At 41.4% G+C, this 19,450-nt stretch overlaps 1 protein-coding gene across 1 annotated transcript in view; it reads left to right on the forward strand.

Annotated features, from left to right (window-relative positions):
- Positions 1–207: 207 nt before the first annotated feature.
- The window catches only part of DHX35 (DEAH-box helicase 35), a 70,757-nt gene continuing 51,514 nt past the window's right edge, over positions 208–19,450 (forward strand). Inside the window, exons 1-4 of the mRNA XM_030830599.3 lie at positions 208–339; positions 7,006–7,139; positions 11,841–11,933; positions 16,144–16,221. Coding sequence (XP_030686459.1) covers positions 300–339; positions 7,006–7,139; positions 11,841–11,933; positions 16,144–16,221 — 345 coding nt within the window. The 5' untranslated portion in view covers positions 208–299. The remainder of the gene's footprint in view (positions 340–7,005; positions 7,140–11,840; positions 11,934–16,143; positions 16,222–19,450) is intronic.

Below are 19,450 nucleotides of genomic sequence, written 5' to 3' on the forward strand. Positions count from 1 at the left end.
GCCGCCACCCAAGGAAGGCCATGCTCTTAGGGAGGCCACTTAAAACCCTGGTCCCTCACGCTACAGAGGCGGAGAAGTGCGCCCTTTTGTACAATATGGCGGGTCGAGTCACATGGGCCCCGCGGCAGATCTGAAACGCACGTTACGTGGCTCGGAGGGGGCGGTGGTCACGGGGGCGTGGCGGTAACACCGCGGAACCTCCAGCGCCCGGGCTTCTCGCGGGCCACGCCCCGCGGCCCCTTCGGGGCCTCGTGCGCAAAGGAGGGGGTGGAGCCTTCCTCGGGACCTTTCACCTCAGCATGGCTGCGCCCGTGGGACCGGTGAAGTTCTGGAGACCTGGTAAGGCCCTTGGCGGAACGCTGGGCAGATGCGGCAGCTGGACTTCGGTCTTGGCCCCGCGGCCGGCGTCCTGGCGCCTGCGGCCCTGCTCGCAGGCCTGACCTCAGCGAGCTGGCCACCATTGCCTCCGAGCTGGTGGGCTCCGCGGCTTAGGCGCCACAGTGGTCCCGAGGGATTCAGGGATCCGCCCCCAGCCGGGGCACAAGATCACCGTGTGACCTCGTTCCAGTCTCTCAGCCTCCACAGGCCTCATTTTCCTCACTCCTGATGCCTGTCTTGCCCAACCCGTGCGATGGGGAAACGCTAAAGCGCCCACGCGTGTCCTGTTACCGCCCTGGGGCTACGCTGGGGCCGGACAGGGGCTGCTGCTCGGGGTTTAGGAGTTCATGTTAGGAAATCAGACTGCCTGGGTTCTAATTCTCGGCTCTGCTGTAGAGTAGCAGAGTTCCTTTGGGCAAGTCTTTTAACCCTTTTTAGCCTTAGCCTTCTTACCTGTGAGATGGGGAGAATAGTGACATCTGTGGGCTGGAATAACGAGCACGACGCATTGTTTGATGTGATCATTAAAAGGGAAAGTAGTTTAGTCTGTTTTTGGGTTTCTGTCCGCCCCACGTGTCTGCCAGAAATTGAACACCCCCCTTGGTATTGGCTGTCACCCACTCCCCCTCTTGCAGGCTAACACCATTCTCAGCCGCAAAATGATTTGCTTGTCTTGTTTGAATTTACTCATTAGTCAGGATTTTATTGAATGTTTACGTGCCAGACCCTTCCTCCTCTTACAATCAGTTTCCTGTGAAAAACAAAAGTTTCTTAAAGGGTTACCGGCTTGTTTTTTTCCCACCACTTGCACCTCCGCAGGTCTGGATGTGCACAGTATTGTATATTGCAGCAAAAATGAAGTAAGACAGAGAAGGTAATATAAGGGAAGCTTTTAAAGGGTATTTAGAGTGGTTCCCAGAAATTTTGAACGTGCCTATCAGTGATGATGAACATAAACCTAAGCAAGGTTTGTGTTAATTCTTTTTTTTAAAATCTGTAGCTTGTCCCCTAATGATAATTTTATGATTCAGCATTTAAGTCATCAGCCAGTTATCGATCCTGAGTTTTATTTGCAGCCAAAGCTAAGATCCCATTAGATAATGAGATATCCTCTATTTTATTTATTCAAGCCTTTAATAACATGTCAAAGTGTTAAGTACAATAAAGACCTAAATAAATTGTTGAAAATCAGATCAGCTACTCTTTTGGTTAAAGAACATGGGATTATTCTAAGAGTTCTATTCCATTATTTAGTTCATTCACTGAAGTTATACTTACTGAACACCTCGCCTTGTGGTTAGGAGACAAATACGGATGACTAGGGCTCTGCTCTCAAGATTTATACTCTCTCTCTCTCAATTATAATATGAAATTGGATATCCTCTTTCTTTTTTTTTTTGTGGTACATGGGCCTCTTACTGTTGTGGCCTCTCCCGTTGTGGAGCACAGGCTCCGGACGCGCAGGCCCAGCGGCCATGGCTCACAGACCCAGGCGTTCCGCGGCATGTGGGATCTTCCCGGACCGGGGCACGACCCCGTGTCCCCTGCATCAGCAGGCAGACTCTCAACCACTGCGCCACCAGGGAAGCTCGGATATCCTCTTTAAGAGATTTTAAAGTGAGGCAGAAAAAGGCGGTGGTAAGGAAGATGAGCTCTGCTAGGGTCAGACTGTAGAGACCATACTGACTACCATTTACTAACTTGGTGATTTGGGAAAATCACGGTTACCCCATCTGTAAATTGGGAATGACACCTACCCAAAGGATTGTTTTGAGGATTAAATGAGAATACACATGAAGCTCTTAGCACTAGATACATATTAACTATTATAATTACTTGGAAGTATAGAAGAAGGGGAAAGTTTGAATGTGTGGATAAGAAATACTGCATCAAGACAGTGGTATTTTTGAGGTGAACGTTGAAGCACAAATGAGGCTTTGTTCTGCAGAGAGGTAGGAGAATGGAGCTCTAAAGGGTGTGGCGTGGACAAAGGCAAAGTGGGATGGAACCTCAGCAGTGTCCAACACACCAAAATAATTGAGCAGCGTGGTGTTTAGTGGCAGGGCGTAGTAGGAGATGAAGCCAGAAAGGTGAGTAGGGGCCTCATTGTGAGAAGTCTCCACGCAAGTTAAAGAATTTGGGTTTCACTCTTCTTAAGCAGGAGGTAACACAATGAGGTTTATTTTTGGAAGATAACTCTGGCCTTGGTGAGCAGAATGCTTGGGGGAGGAAATTAGAGTCAGGGACACCCTTAAGAGAAGGTGCTACTAAAATCGAGAAGGGATATTGAAAACCTCAATCCTGGCATGTGAGCAGTAGGGAGGGACCTTATGGGAGAGATTTGAGAGGCAGATGTGGGGGAAGGTAAAGTCGGTAATGACTCAGATTTCTGGGTTCAGTGACTATCTTGGTAAGTGGTTCTCAAATTTTGCTGTATAGCTGAATCACTTGGGAAGCTTTTAAAACTCCTGCTGTTCAGTCATACCCCATGGTAATAAATCAGAAGTCCGGAGGCGCTAGGAATCAGGCATCAGTATTTTTTAAAGATCCCCAGGTAATTCAAGTGTGCATCAAAGTTTGGGAACGACTGTTCTAGGTAAACTGTTGTCATTCACTGAGATGGGAATGGATTTAGTGCACACTTACTGGGCCCTTTGTGCTAGTCACTTTTACTTAACGTCATCTTATTAAGAGGTAACAATATCTGGAAAAAAAATTTTTTTTTATTGTTTATTTTTGGCTGTGTTGGGTCTTCGTTGCTGTGTGTGGGCTTCCTCTAGTTGCAGTGAGCGGGGGCTACTTTTCGTTGCGGTGGATGGGTTCTCATTGTGGTGGCTTCTCTTGTTGTGGAGCACGGGCTCTAGGTGTGTGGGCTTCAGTAGCTGTGTCTCGTGGGCCCTAGAGTGCATGCTCAGTAGCACATGGGCTTAGTTGCTCCACGGCATGTGGGATCTTCCCGGACCAGGGATTGAACCCGTGTCCCCTGCATTGGCAGGCAGATTCTCAACCACTGCGCCACCAGGGAAGTCCTGGTCACAATATCTTGTGATGGAGGTATTACTCTCATTATACAGATTAGGAAACTGAAGTTGAAAGTATGAAAATAGGATGTGGGAAATACACGGTGAAGGTCAGGGAAGTGAGTGAGACTGGGTATAAGGCTAGATGAATATGTCCTATAGGCTGGGAGTCACAAGCTCAGGTAGCTACAGGGGGCCTCTGGGACAATCGAAATAAGTGAAGGTGCTGGGTGGAAATAATAGGGAGTGGTGGGAACTGTGGCAAACTAGAGCGTGTGTACACTGATACGTGTACAGCATTGATTACACTGAAGGGTACACATGCTATCTAAAGCAGGAAGCTGTAGATGGTTCCACCCAATTGGTGTCATATGGGCTCAAATATCCAGGTTAGAATGGGAAATTTTTACATGTTTTAAATGAATGATTTCAGACATTTTAACAGTGACATATTTGGGGTCCTTGAGTAATTAGTTTGTGATCTCTACCAGTTTGTGATCTCTGCCTTAAGATCTTTGTATGAGCTGCCTGAGGTTTTTGTAGAAAAAAGTTTGACTTGATTTGCTAGTACAAGTGGATCAGAAGGGCCTGGCCATTTTCCTTCCTTTATTCAACAAATATTTAATGATAAAATCAATGTTTGACAGTGTGCCTGGCAAACGCTTTATAGCAACAGCTTTGAAGATTTTTTGACCTGATCTACAGTAAGATCAGGTTGTGACCAGTTGTGACCCAGCATGGGTACACATAATGTATTGTGTTGTGATTCAGCACGCATGCACATGTATGTGCGTGCACATGCACACACACGTAACTAAAAAGAGTTGTACAAAAACAATATTGCTTCTTGGGGTGCCCTCTGATACTTTCTATTCAATTTCTAGTTCATCTTTAAAAAGTGCTAGCCATGACCCACTACATGAGTTTCCTAACCCATTACTGGGTCACCACTCAAACTGAAAAATTTGGTTAGAGGGACTGCTGGATTGGTGGGGGGCGGTGCTTTTATCAGCCTTGTTTTATAGATGGGGAAATGGTTTACGGGAATTACAAACTTGTTACTTGCTTAAGCACTGAGAATGTTCCCAAGGGAAAAAACAAACCATAGGCAGCCAGAATGGGCCGTGGGATGTGTATATAGTGGGGAAGCAGGCCTGGTTTGGTTGAATGAAGTCTTTTGTGTGGAGGAGACATGCTCCTCATTGATTGACAGTAGCTGTTCTAGTAAAAGGCCTCATAACTGAATGTACTGAGGTGAACTTGGCTGTAGGTTAGAGACAGGAGGGATGGGGTAGTCAGGAAGACACCTGGGTGGATTAAACCTTGGTGTGGGAGGAAGTAAGAGACGTTGCGGGAGCAATGTTAAAAGATTCTAGACATGCTGTAGGGGTTTCCCTGGTGGCACAGTGGTTAAGAATCCATCTGCCAATGCAGGGGACACGGGTTCGAGCCCTGGTCTGCAAAGATCCCACATGCCGCGGAGCAACTAAGCCCACGCGCCACAACTACTGAGCCTGCGCTCTAGAGCTTGTGAGCCACAACTACTGAAGCCCGCGCACCGCGATGAAGAGTAGCCCCCGCTCGCCACAACTAGAGAAAGCCTGCGCACAGCAACCAAGACCCAGTGCAGCCAAAAATAAATATAAACTAAAAAAAAATTATAAAAAAATAAATAAAAGATTCTAGACATGCTGTAAAGGTTTAAAATGTTTGGAAAACGAGGGAATTCAGGACAAAAGCAGAGCTGATGAGGATAAGCTATTTCTTTGCTCTAGTTTTCATCGGTGAAGATTACAAGGCGTTAATCAGAGGTAGTAATAATAAGGGTAGAAAGGAAAGGAAACTCACCTCTTTGAGCACAGGCTTTATTCCAGGTCCTGTTCTATCTTTTATCTTGTTGAAAGGAAAGTCAACATTTTGGCAAAACAATAGAGCAGTGCCCCACTTACCTGATTTTTGGCAACCTTGGACCTCTGGAACACAGCTATGTTCCTAGAAACTAAAGGAAAAGGAATCAGAGATCTACAGCAGTGATTCTAAATTTAGCTCTAGGGTGTCTCTGGACCTCCAGCATTTTGTGTTCTGATAAATTACATTCTGGTGTATTTTTCAGGAGATGGAGTTTACAGCCTTTATTAGGTTGTCGAAGGGATCTGGGACCCCTCAAAAATGTAAAAATAAATCACTGGGCTAAATATTCTTATCACAAAGCCTCTGTACTTTCACATAGCATCACAGATTCTGAGTTCAGAAAACCCGGGAGGTGATAGTATTGGGTAATTATCCCTGTAGCACCCCTAACAGAGGGCTGTGAACTTCTGGCGGGGGTCGTTATTGATTCACAAAGGTGGCATACCCCTGTACTGAACAAGTCTAACTTTTAGAGATAACTTCCTCATGTTGAGTTGAATTCTGAACCCTGTGTCATTTACTTATTACTCTGAGTTTTGTCTTGGGCTGCACGAACAATTTGGTGTGAAGAGTTACAGAGGCTGATGATAAAAATTGAAGCCATGTTCCTTCTAAGGCATTTTCCTTTTCAGGCTAAAAATCCTTTTCAGGCTAAAAGTTGTACGTTGAACAACTTTTCATGGGGGGATTTGGCTTCCCTATTCTTCACCACCCTGAGGCCCAGTTTTTCTTTGTTTTTACCAAGAAGCCACTGTGGGTATCTGGTGTTTAATCTGCTCAGCACAGTGGCTTCTTGGCCCAGCACTTCCCAACCAACCACTGCAATTCTGTGATTCAGATAGGCGCTGCCACTTATTGTACCCCACTCCAGGGCCGTAGTTGATTGGATCAGGTTGGGCAGTGGCCCTAAGCTGGGAGAAAAAGAGCCTTCCTCATCTCCCAAACAGACAACACACACCTGGGACTCCTGGTGCCCCTCACTGGGTCTTTCTCCATTACCACTTTATGCACTAAGTTATGTTTCTTTGAGAGGATGAATAAGAGAAGAAAGTAAGCTGCACCAGGGTAAGGCCGGCATCTGTAGTGTTCGCTGCTGTATCTCTGGCACGTCCATCCTTGCTGGTGAGTGAGTGAGTGAGTGGTGGAGGAACTGTGAGCCTGAGCTCTGGCCCTGGAAGCAGCCTAATTCCAGCTCCTGTAGAGAAGCCAGCCCCAGGGACTGAAAGGAGCTTGTCAAGAGGGGCAGAGAGAAGGAAAAAGGCCAGGCAGCATTTGAGTCCCCGGTCGGTGCCCGTTGGCCCTGAACCTTGTTGCCATCCTACGGTGATAGGATTCATCGTTTGCCTCAGCTAATTCCCACTAGGTTTCTGCCACTTTTGTTAAGAGTTTGGTAATAATAGCAGCATGGTGGCCAGAACTCAATACATTGTCCTCTATAATGTACAGTTGCGTGTGGCCAATTTGGAGCCCAGTAGGTCTGCCATCTCCTTTGTTCTTGACACCGCAGTGAGGCTCTTCTGTAGTCTCGTAGGTGCCTTTCTAGATGCTTTCCTGAAATTACAGTTTAATACCTTTTGGTAGTTTGAGATTAAAATGTGGTGCTTCTGTTGTATATCTTCATCTTTGAATTTGTAACTTTCACGCAATTTTTCTGTTCCTTATATCAGAGAATCTGAAAAAAACATTTCTGTTGCAGGTACAGAGGGACCAGGTGTCAGCATCTCTGAAGAGAGACAAAGTCTAGCTGAAAACTCTGCGACGACTGTTGTTTACAATCCTTATGCTGCCCTTTCTATAGAGCAGCAGAGGCAGAAGCTGCCGGTGTTCAAGGTACATTAAATAAGTATGTTCAGTTGTTGGCCTGAAGCAGCCTGCATTAGCTTTTTTTTTTTTTTTTTAATTAATTAATTTTTTTGGCTGGGTTGGGTCTTCGTTGCTGTGCGCAGGCTTTCTCTAGTTGTGGCAAGCGGGGGCTACTCTTCATTGCGGTGCGTGGGCTTCTCTTTGTGGTGGCTTCTCTTGTTGTGGAGCATGGGCTCTAGGCGCACAGGCTTCAGTAATTGTGGCACACGGGCTTAGTTGCTCCATGGCATGTGGGATCTTCCTGGACCAGGGATCGAACCCATGTCCCCTGCATTGGCAGGCAGATTCTCAACCACTGCACCAGCAGGGAAGTCCCCTGCAGTAGCTTTATACTTGGCACTGAAGTGAATAATGTCCTCTTACTCTTAATGATCCTGTAGAACACAGCGAGCTCAGAGATACCCTTATCTGAAGGGATCGTCTGTTCAAAATATGTGTGTTAGTTAACTTTATAAGTCTGGAAAGTCCTTACAGTTGTTTTTGGTTAGATCTTACATATTGGAAAAACTGGAAGAAATGAAATGACATTCTTTTTTCCCCTCTTTGCTTTCAGTTACGGACAAGTTCAAACATACAGAAAAGTAGAGAAAACAGCACAGCGAACTCATGCATCCATCTTCAACAAATTACCAACATGTGGCCAATTTTAGCTTTCTTTTTAAAGGCATATTTCTTTACCCAAGATTAATTAGAAATAGGAGGTTGTTTCTGTTGAAGAGATTAACTCCCACTGAGATAGTGATGGGATTTTGGTATGGTTATTACATACCATGTGCACATCCAGACATGTGATTTTATTAATCTCATGAAATGGACATATACTCATAAGAGACCAAAGTGTAAACTAGAATTAAGAATATATTCGTTTACAGTGAGCCGTGGTTCTCCAGTACAGATACTTTTCTCCCCGTTGCCAAGTCCACGTGGGAAGCCAAATTGTAATCAGGAAGTGGGCTCAGAGCCAAAGACGGTTTAGATATAGTTGAAGGATATTTATTTCCTGTAGCCTCTGATGAAGGGTGATGAACTCTCCCTGTCTTGTGTGATGTCTCTGGAATGACCCGAGTAAGTGGGACCACCAGCACCTGTGTCTCTCTTTCTTCCGGACACTGTTGGGTGAAAGCTGCCCAAGTCCTTGCACTTAGGGAGTTTTTTTGTCTAGACTGTGCTAATAATGCCTCTTCTATTAATACGTTCTTTCTCCAAATGGATATGAAACAGCCGCCTTCTGAATTTCGCCAAGTCACCTCGATCAGATTTTTCTGTGGCCCCAAATGTTTTAGTTACTCCTGTACTGATAGTTGCTGGGTTTCTTCTGCAGGTGATTAACCTCATCCATTATGTGTGAATGTAAACCAGTTTGACCCTCAGGAGATAAGATTATAGGTTCACCATTGAGGGGCACAGTTTGAGCTGTGATGAAGTGTCTGGACTCGAGCTAGACTTCAGAGTTCAAATCCAGGCTTCATCATTTGTGTGCTGTGTGGCCTTGCTTCACTGCCTGAGCTTCTGTTTACTTACCTGTCATATGGGACTAATGGTACCTTCCTCATAGGATTGTTATGAGGACCAGATGAGGTAAGCCACATAGAGCATTTAGTAAGATATCTGACATGTAGTAAACGTTGGAAGTACAAGGATAATTATTGTTTACTGAGTATTTAATTTTCTTGACTCTTCTTCATCCTCCAATTGTACTTATAATAAATGAAATAACATTAAAAAAAAGAAAGCAAGAAGGTATTAATAACATATTGAAATTAAAATGGTAAGAAAATGCGTGTAAGTTATTGATAAAAATCAAAGCAGAGCTTAAGCGTAGTTACAATCTCATAAAATGTTAAAGATAAAGCTAGGAGACCAAAAGGATAAAAAGTTACCCATTCACCACTGCTGCCCCCATTAAAACTAAAAGTGAAAATTCCTTTTTTAAATTTTTTTAAAGATTTTATTTGATATGGACCATTTTTAAAGTCTTTATTGAATTTGTTACAATATTCCTTCTGTTTTATGTTTTGAGGCATGTGGGATCTTAGCTCCCTGACCAGGGATCAAACCTGCACCCCCTGCATCGGAAGGCGAAGTCTTAACCACTGGACCGCCAGGGAAGTCCCAGTGAAAATAGGTTTAAAAATAGAAGTTGAAACTAAAGCAGCAGTAAATCAAAGGCTCGCCCCCCTTTACCGCAGTGCCATTTCAAGGCAGCCTTCCCCTTGGCTACCTCCTGTAGGCTGGCGTTCTCTTTGGGCCCTGAACACTGCTGTGCAAGGTTGTCCTCTTACTTCCTTAAACTCAACCTCACTGAAGCTCAGTCTGGTCCTCTGCACCAGCTCTCCTTGATTTCCCTGCCTGTGCCTGTCGGTGGTACCGTCATTCTCCCAGTCTCTAAACTGGAAATAGTTTTGTCATCTCTCTCGAATGTCACACGTTGGAATCTCCACTTGCAGTGCTTTGTATTTAGCACATGAAGAATGAGTTAATGCCTTCAGTTTCCTCATGCTTCTATCAATCTTGTATATTGCTGCCCAGTTTTCTCGGAACACTTACAGCATGTACTGCCTCCCGGCTAAAGTCCAGATGCTAGCTCTACGTTCAAGGCTTTCACAGTGCGGCCCTAACTACACCTATTGTAATTCATTTCCAAGTGAAACCTGGAGCCTTTTGTGGGCTTTTTCTAGCACACCTCGAATAGAGTTCATATAGTTTGCCTATTTCCATCTTCTTTCCTTTACTTATGTCATTTCCCTTTCCTGGAATACCATGTGTGTCTCTCTCTGTATTCAAATTTTCTGTCAAGTTTTCCTTGAACACCCACCCATCCATCCATCCATTCAACCATCCATCCAGCAGATGGATTTACAAAATATCATTTACAAAATATCTGTGAAGAACCCAAACCTTTCCCCTTTCTATGCCCCAAACAAGAGAAAGCACAGAGTCCAAGCAATCGACAGGAAAGCATCTAGACGAGTCCCAGAGTACCTGCAGCAGAATCTCCTTTAGGTGTTTGTAGAAATGCAGATTCCTGGGCTTCACCCTAGCCCTACTGAATCAAAAACCCTGAGGGTAGGGCTAGGAATGTTCATTTTTAGCAAATATCCTAAAAGATTTTTACACTGAGATTTGAGAACTACATATTTAGACCCTAAATAATGCTAAATTCAAACCCCCAAACAGTCAATACCTTATTTAGCCAGGAAGGCAGCATCTATCTCTCCCAGTCTTCACCAAACACATTGTTGGTGTGGAGTCAGATGAGCTGAGCAGTGATCAGAGTGGGAGAATTCGGCAGGTTTTTACTTCATTCCAAACCAGGAATTTATGGAATACCTTTATGACTTTCCAGATCATCAGGTGTGTCTGTAATCAAATGTGGGTACAGAAATACATTATGAAGCTAAGTACATGGGATCTTGGAATTATCTGTGACTTTTCAGTGGCCAAATCAGTGTTTCTGCTCCTACTGAATGGATTAAGGAAGGCCCAATAGAAATATAGATGTAACCTATGCTTGCTTTATTGTGAACTTGGCCTTAGAGGTAGAGACGAAAGCATATTCTTTTTGTTTTCACAAGTTAATAAATGAAAAAAAATTAAATTAAGTAATACATGCATGTTGAACAAAATTCAAAGGTCTCCTTCATACCCCTGCTCCCTGGCCACTTTCTTCTGCTCACTGGAGACAGTATAGTTACCAGTTTCTTTTGTTTTTCCTCAAAGTAGCTTATACATAAAGAAGCATATATGTATTTACCCTTTCTTCTTCTTTTTTTAAAAAATTTATTTATTTTTGGCTGCATTGGGTCTTAGTTGCTGCGCGTGGGCTTTTTCTAGTTGCGGCGAGCAGGGGCTACTCTTCATTGCGGTGTGCGTGCTCCTCATTGTGGTGGCTTCTCTTGTTGCGGAGCACGGGCTCCAGGCTGGCAGGCTTCAGTAGCTGTGGCATGCTGGCTCAGTAGTTGTGGCTTGCAGGCTCTAGCGCGCAGGCTCAGTAGTTGTGACGTGCGGGCCCAGTTGCCCCGCAGCATGGGATCTTCCCGGACCAGGGCTTGAACCCGTGGCCCCTGAACCAGCAGGCAGATTCTTAACCATTGCACCACGAGGCAAGTCCCTACCCTTTCTTTAAAAACACAAATAGTAGTGTATCATTCACACTGTCCTGCACTTTGCTTTCTTACCATAGCAGACCTCATTAACCATTCCACATCAGTACAAATAGACATTTGTTCTTTTTAACAACTGTGTATTATTCCATTATTGAAGTGTTTCACAGCTGTGTAACCACTCCCCTGTTGATGAACATTTAGGCTGTTTGAATTTTTGGCTCTTATAAACAATACGCAGTGAGTATGCTTGTACATACATCTTTGTTCACATGTATTAGCATGTCTGTAGTCTAACTTCTTATAAGTGGAAATCTTGAATCAAAGGGTATGTGCGTTATATATTTTGATAAGTTATTACACTCAGTTGCAGTTGTATCACCTTGTACTGACACTAACAGTACCTGCAATGTATTTTGATGTATATTAGAAATATATTTTGATAGTTCTTTTTAAAATTTCCTTCCCTTTGGCAAACAGCTCATTTCATAATGTTTAAATATCTTTGTTTAGGTCTTTTGAGAAAATGTATGTCTATTTACAATGTTTGGTTATATTTTTTCAGCTTAGGAATCATATACTGTACTTGATAGAAAACTATCAAACAGTGGTGATTGTTGGAGAAACAGGATGTGGGAAAAGCACGCAGATTCCACAAGTGAGTACATTTAAATGTGTCTTTATACTTAGATTTGATTGGAAGGATTTTGTAACTTGAGAACTCTCTTTACCATTTTTTTGCATTTTTAAGATCTCCTCTCAGAGAGGAAATAGTCAACCCAACTAGATGTTTTTTATTAAACTTTTGAACTTTTATTAAACTTTTAATTTCTTTGATTAGAAGAAGTAACGGTCATCTTCAATTTATTATAATTCTAAAATAATAATAGAATAGCCATACTCTGAAAGGAACAATGGGAACTCATTTGAAGAAGTGTAATGCATAGTTTTTGTCCTCAAATAATTGCAGTTGAAGAGGTGGTGTAAGATGGATGCTGCTATAGTTGTGAATAAAGATTGACTGTTACAGAATTACGCAGTGCTATGGAAGAAACCTCTCTTACAGGACAAAATTTTATCTGGTGTGGATAGAAGTGGAAAGAAGGATCAGGAAAGGCCTCATAAAAGAAATGACATTTGAAATTGGGGAAAAAATATTAAAAAGAAAAAAAAGACAAAGAAATAGAACTTGAATGATCAGTGGGAGTTGGCTGGGAAGATGTCCTCATCCAGTGAATATTGTGGTTAGAGATACTGGGGTGGAGAAGTGCTTGCGGCTCAACAGAGTGGACAGGTAAGATCAAGAGTGGAAAGATAGGGTGAAGTCAAAGTGTGTCTTAAGAGCTTCAACTTGAAGCTCTTAAGTGAAGAATGATATTTAAGTGGTCAGGGATAAGAGTCCTTGTAGGTTTTTCTTTCCTTTTTTAATACAGATTTTTTTTAAAAAAATTTATTTTATTTATTTATTTTTGGCTACGTTGGGTCTTCACTGCTGCACGCGGGCTTTCTCTAGTTGCGGCGAGCAGGGGCTACTCTTCGTTGTGGTGCGCGGGCTTCTCATTGCGGTGGCTTCTCTTGTTGCGGAGCACAGGCTCTTGGCGCGCGCGGGCTGCAGTAGTTGTAGCACGCAGGCTCAGTAGTTGTGGCTCGCAGGCTCTAGAGCACAGGCTCAGTAGTTGTGGCTCACAGGCTCTAGAGCGCAGGCTTGGTAGTTGTGGTGCACGGGCTTAGTTGCTCCGTGGCATGTAGGATCTTCCCGGACCAGGGATCGAACCCGTGTCCCCGGCATTGGCAGGCAGATTCTTAACCACTGTGCCACCAGGGGAGCCACATCCACTGACTCTTGATGTCAACACTATACCTGCTTTTGCAGCATCTTTAAATTTTCACCTGTAAGCAACCATAAGCAGGCAGAAGTCTAAATCCCAGGTGTATTGAGAGCCTGGCTTCATGGACAGATTTATTATTATGCAAATTGTTTTTCTTTCCCCTAACACTAGTACTAAGAGATTGACTACGAGAGTGTGTGTGTTTTATTTTGGATGGTAGAACTGTGTCCTGGTTATATGGCTTTGGTTTGCTGAGCTTGAATCCTAGCTCTTGGATTTTTACCTGTGTCCTCGGACAAAGCATATGACCTCTTTGTTTCCTTATCTCTAAATTGCTGATGATGCTATTACCTTCCGCATTGGATTTGTTGTGAGGATTAAATGGGGTTATGCATACCAGACAGTTCCTGGCACTTAGTGATGTACTCGGTGAATCTTAGCCATTATTCTTGTAGTTCTGTTTCTGAATTTGTGTTGATTGGGGTGGTTGGTAGTATTTTGTGTATGTATTCAGTGCAAGAGAGAAATTTCACAGATTTGATAGCAAAAACCTACATTATCTAAAACACTCTGTTCCTTACAGGCATTTTTTAAATTATTATTTTTAGCTAATTTTCGACTAACAGGAAAGTTGCAAAAATAATACAGAATTCCCTTAGACCCCTTACCCCACTTCCCTTACTACAGTAATCAAAAGCAGGACAATAACAATACCAGTAATCAGACTACAGATCTTATTCAAAGCTCATCAGTTCCCCCACCAAAGTTCCTTCTCAGAAGATCCAGGATCCTTCTCCCTGGTCTCCTCCAGTCTATGAAAGTTCCCCATTCTTTCTTCATCTTTTATGACCTTGACATTTTTGAAGAGTACCAGGCATTTATTTTACAGAATGTCCCTCAGTTTGGGTTCGTGTGACGTTTTCTCATGACTAGAATGAGCTGATGCATTTTTGGCAAGAATCCCATAGAAATGATGTGTCCTTCTTAGTGCATTGTATCAAGAGGGTTGACATGGTGGTCTTACCACTGGTGAGGATAATTTGATCACTTTGTTAAGGTGCCAGGTTTCATCTGTAAAGTTACTGTCTTTCCCTTTGTAGTTGATAAATATCTTGGAGGAGATATTTTTAGACTGCAAATAATCTGCTTTTCAAACTATCACCTACTAATTTTAGCATCCCTCCGTAGATCTTATCTGCAGCAGTTACTCAGGTGTTTCTCTCATGAAGGATTTTCTCTATTCCTATTTCCTTTTACATTTATTAAATGGAATCTTCTGTAAGGATGAACTGTTCTTTCTCCCTCACTTATTTATTTATTCAATTATTTATGTGTATCGGTATGGATTCATGGATATTTATTTTATTCTATGGGTTAAAATCCAATACTACCATTATTTTGTTGGTCAGAATGGTCCAGATTTGGTCATTAGGAGCTCCTTCAGTTTGGGTCCTGTGTTCTTTCTAAAAGCCTCCATTCATTTTTTTTGAACACTTCCTTACTTTCTAATAACGCAGACAGTGTCAGGCTTGTCTTATGTTTTTCCTGCACTAGCCTTGGGATCAACCGCTTCTCCAAGGAGCCCTGGTTCCTTTTATTGGAGAATGGTGTTTAAAAATCAAGATTTGGGTGCTAGGGTGCTCATTGTTACTGAGGTGTCATTGCTATAAGTCTCAGTGGGCAGATTTAGGAAATATATATGAATACTAAATCCCTACATAATCCCACTTATATATCTGTATCAATCTGTATATATATTAAAAACCATGAATTTATGCTGATACTTCGTTGATTCCAATCCCACATCATAGGGCTCATCTAAAGGACCCATAAAATAGCTTCAGAATTCCTAACCCATACCCCTAACATTTACTAAGTAGATTACAGCACTTAGGTACAGTTCTTTCCATCTCTGGCCTTCAGTCAAGATACTGTTTTCAGTTACTTAGGTTGGTTCTTTTCTTCTCCACCCCCTTCACTGTGATCAGTTATTCATTTGTAATACAGAAAGGGTCATTTGATAGTGTTTGCATTTCTTTTGGTTTCCCTCCACATCCTGGTTGGTTTTGTGTATTTATTTGGGTACTTGAAGAGTACGTGCAACATGATTGTGGTTCTGAGAGTCAGAGCTACACAAAAAACTCTACTCAAAGCATTGCCCCTCCCTCTTCATCCCTGCTGCCATGTTTTCATTCCTCCCTTTTTCCACCCCTTTCCTACCAATCCTCCGTAGTCAACCATTCTCTTTAGTTTCTAGTTTGTCCTTCCTTTATTTCTTTTGAACAAATGAGCAGATACATGTATGTAACAGCATTTTAAATCTTTTTCTGTTATAGAAGTAATATATATTGATTGTAAAACAATTTAGACATTATGAAAACAGGTAACTCTGATAACCCCTGTTATCCATTTTGGATTTTAAAAAGCATATAATCAAATAAATACATAAGAAATTAGTATATGTGGAAAATAAATACAGAAATAAATCAGATAATATAATCAAATTTAATGTATACTAATAAAATCTAATGGGATATATACATGTATATAAAGTCTGATTTTTTTTTTGCAATAACCAATGTTGTTTTATTGGTCTTGTTTAAAAAATCTAATTATTTTTATTTACTCTGACTAAAGTATTTTGTGTGGTTGATATTTATTGCATGTCTCTGTGTGCACTTTAGAATTCTTTGTTCTACAGATTTAGCACTGTTCTGAGTGACCCGTGGATGGTTTTTTTATTCCTTGAGACAGCTGTAGTACGGGGAAATTTTGTAAGACTGGGGAGTCAGAATGTTGAATTTATGCCTTAGTTCTTCTGATTATCACTTCTGTTGTGAACTTAATTAAGCACATGACCTAACATTTCAAAACCTCAGATGCCTCATTTGCAAAATAGTTTTTTAAATCTCTGCTGGGAGAAGAACCATCTGTTAATTCTTTTCTCAGTGATTTTAACATAATCCAGGGTCATCTTGGGGGAGATTGTTTCTGGAGAAGTGGTGTCAGTTGTATACTGAAATGTGATTTTATTTGTAGTACCTCGCAGAAGCTGGCTGGACAGCCGAAGGAAGAGTGGTGGGAGTGACCCAGCCCCGAAGAGTGGCTGCTGTTACAGTGAGTTTCTCTTTTGTTGTAAAGACTCTGTGTCTTCTATTTCAGTGACTTTTTCCTTGTTTCCTAAAAGCTGCAAATGAATATGATTTGCAGCTCCTCAAGAATTTAATTCTTCATTTGAAAAAGAACTATGATTATTTTTGTAAAATTGATACCTGTACATTATGAATTTTTATGTAGTAATAAAGTACAGAAGTCAAAACAAAAAAAGTGATTAAAAAAAAACAACCAAAACCCAAATCTCACCACCCAGCAAAAACAGTTTGAACATTTGTGAACATCATTTCAAGTTTCTCTTTTATGTTCACCTAAAAATGAATGGTTGGCTGGATGGATAGAAATGATTTTATAAAAATGGGTTCATAGCCATATATTTGCTTTTGTTGAATTTAACAAAAGAGGAAACTGCAGTGAAATAGGAGTAATTACTGAACTTTGGATAAATAATTTTTCACTACAAGAGAATTTATTAAAGCTTGAAAACTAAGAAAAAGGATTACAAAAAGCTTTAGGGTGTTACTTATTTTTGGAACTACGTTATAGGTAGTTGCCTATCACAAGAGTAAATTAACACACTGATTCTTTCTACCGTTCTTCCCTCCATTTGTGATAAATGCAGTGCTATAATTTTTATTTCAAGATTTATAAATATTCTTTTCTGTAATCATAACTCCCACAGGTATTTAACTTTAGTTTAATAATCACTAATAATTTTCCAAGGTTTTGCCAACTTTGAATTGCTCATTTCACTTTATTTCTTGATTGGCTGAATTTTACATGCCTGAGAATGTTTGATTGTGGTCTTTGTTGATATAAAATTCTTGATTCATCCTCTCTAGGAGCTGTGCAGACACTGCTCCACTGTCTTTTGGCCTGGAGGATCACTGTATAGAAATAGTCTGAGGTCCAGTGGAGTTTTTCCACTCCCTACCTTCCTGGCCTGCTTTTTCTGCTTGAATGCTTGTAACATGCTTGTTTTTGTACCAGGATATATCTTGATGCTGATTGTTCTGTCTCATTTTTTATTAAATGTGGAAGAACTTTTAATCTTCAGGCGCAATCTCATTATATCAGGCAGGTTTTCATCCATTATTTCTTGGCACACTTTTCTGTTCCATTTATTTTTTTCCTCTTTTCTAAGAGCACCAATTAAGTGTATATTAGATCCCCTTTGTCTCTTTTTAGTATTTAGCACCCTCTCTGGAATCATCTGTTTTCCAGTTTGTTTTGTGATATTTCTTCAAGCCTGTCCACAATGTTCATGATTGTTTTTAGTCAAATTTATTCTATTTTGATTCCTTTGTATATTTATCTGGGTGTCATAATCACTTCTTTGAATGCTTTTTTGTTTCTTTACTAGCTAGAGAAGTGAATATTTAGAATGGGTGGAGATATTACAATACATTACAAATTTTAAAAGCTGATAATACCACAAACATTTTTTAAAAATCCAGAAAATAACATAGTATTTTTATTAATTAGCTGACACATTTCTGTAGATCTTTTTTCCTGCAATTTTTGGCTCTGTCCCCACTGACCACCTCTTCACTTGACAACGATTTCCTATTATCTTCCTTCAGAGAGAGTAGAGCAGTATTTAATGTTTCTCTAGCATGGGTGATTTAGATTTGCTTTTTATTATTGGTACTGTGGAGAACCTCCTTTGGCTTTGTAGCATTTGTAGCATTGTGTAAATTTGGGGGGCTATTCGCATATTTGGGAAAAGCCTCTCCGTAACTTCTTGCATGTTCAGGCTGTGAGATTTGGGGGATGTCCACAGATTGGTTTCTGACCTGTACATTTGAGACCTTGTTTCTCCTCAACTGTGCTTTGACTTTGTCTCTTCTTTAAGTTGTTTTAGCTTAAGCTTGTGATTTCTTTGAAACTGGATTTCTTTGGCTGAATTCTACTTCTGTTTCTTTGGGTAATACTTTTGCAATTTCCTTTTTAAACTGCTTTTTTGCTCATGTTCCCTTCTTTCCTTCTTTCTTACTTGGCTTTAATGCAGTGGGCTGTGTTGGTATTTTTATGATAAGTACTTATCTTTGAGTGGGCTCATTTGCTAGCTGCAGAATTGTGAGGTTGTTCTGGTCTGGCCTCTCACCAAATCTCTTATTGTCCTTTGCTGGTGGGGGATGAGGATGAGAATGTGGTCCAGCACTCCTTAGTGATTTGAGAGGTCTGCAGCTCATGATAAGATTCTTTGGGCTCTCTGATTTGGGATTGATACTTGCTGTTGGGTTGCCTGCCTTCTCCTTCAACTCCCCCTCCTTTGTGATTCTTTGCTGTCAAAGTGGGTCTCCACTGAGACATTTCCTGTGTCTCCTGGGTCTGAACACACTACTGCTTCTTGTCTTCCTAATACAAGGCTTGTCAGCCCTGCCTTTTAAGGAGGTGACACATTAAGGAAGCCAGCAGCCTGCTCTGGTTGTGAGGAGGCCTGGGCCTCTCTTCTAGATTCAGACCTCACAGTATTTGGCAACTGTGTTTCCTAGTTTATTGTTTGGGCTTGTGCCAGTTTCCTTCTTTCATTGGAGATGCAGGTTTTGGTTGATAATATGTTTTATTTATTTATTTTTTTGTTTTAAATTAGCTCTGAGAGGGAAATGGGGGCAAAGATGCCTTTATTTTGCCGTCTCTACCTGGACAAGAAATTAATTCTATTTCCTTGAGATATTTTTACTCCTTATTGAGTTTTAATTATTGTGTAATTCTTTTTCCCCAAAGTTCATTTTAATTGTCTTCAAAGTTAGACATTACTGATAAACATTTCCCAAGTCTTCTGTGTGTGTGTAAAAATGGAGATAACGGTTTGGCAACTAGATTGCAATGTTAGACATAACCTTTTATGTCATGAAAGATGATTCACTTACTTAAAACATTTGAACGGTTTTTTCTGTTTGTGGTTTGGAATCCCAGCTCTTAATCAATTTGCATTTTTCCTCCAAATTTGTAGCCATGGATAATTTCCATGAAACCACATGCTTTCTCTTAAAGAACAAAGAGTATATAAATTAGCTGTGTAGTATTAATAGAGCTGGCCAGTTTGAAATGCTGCATCTCAGAAAGTACTTTGTGTGCAGACTAAAATCTGAAAACAGTCTCAGAGCCTAAGAACAGATTACACAAGCCATTGCCTGATCTCTGCGAGAGGCAGTTCCTTAATGAGTATGTTCATTGGACTCACATAGTCTGGGTTTGACTTCACGACCAGGCCCTACCTTGATCT

The sequence above is a fragment of the Globicephala melas genome, chromosome 15, assembly GCF_963455315.2.
Source record: "Globicephala melas chromosome 15, mGloMel1.2, whole genome shotgun sequence".
Classification (NCBI taxonomy): Eukaryota; Metazoa; Chordata; class Mammalia; order Artiodactyla; family Delphinidae; genus Globicephala; species Globicephala melas.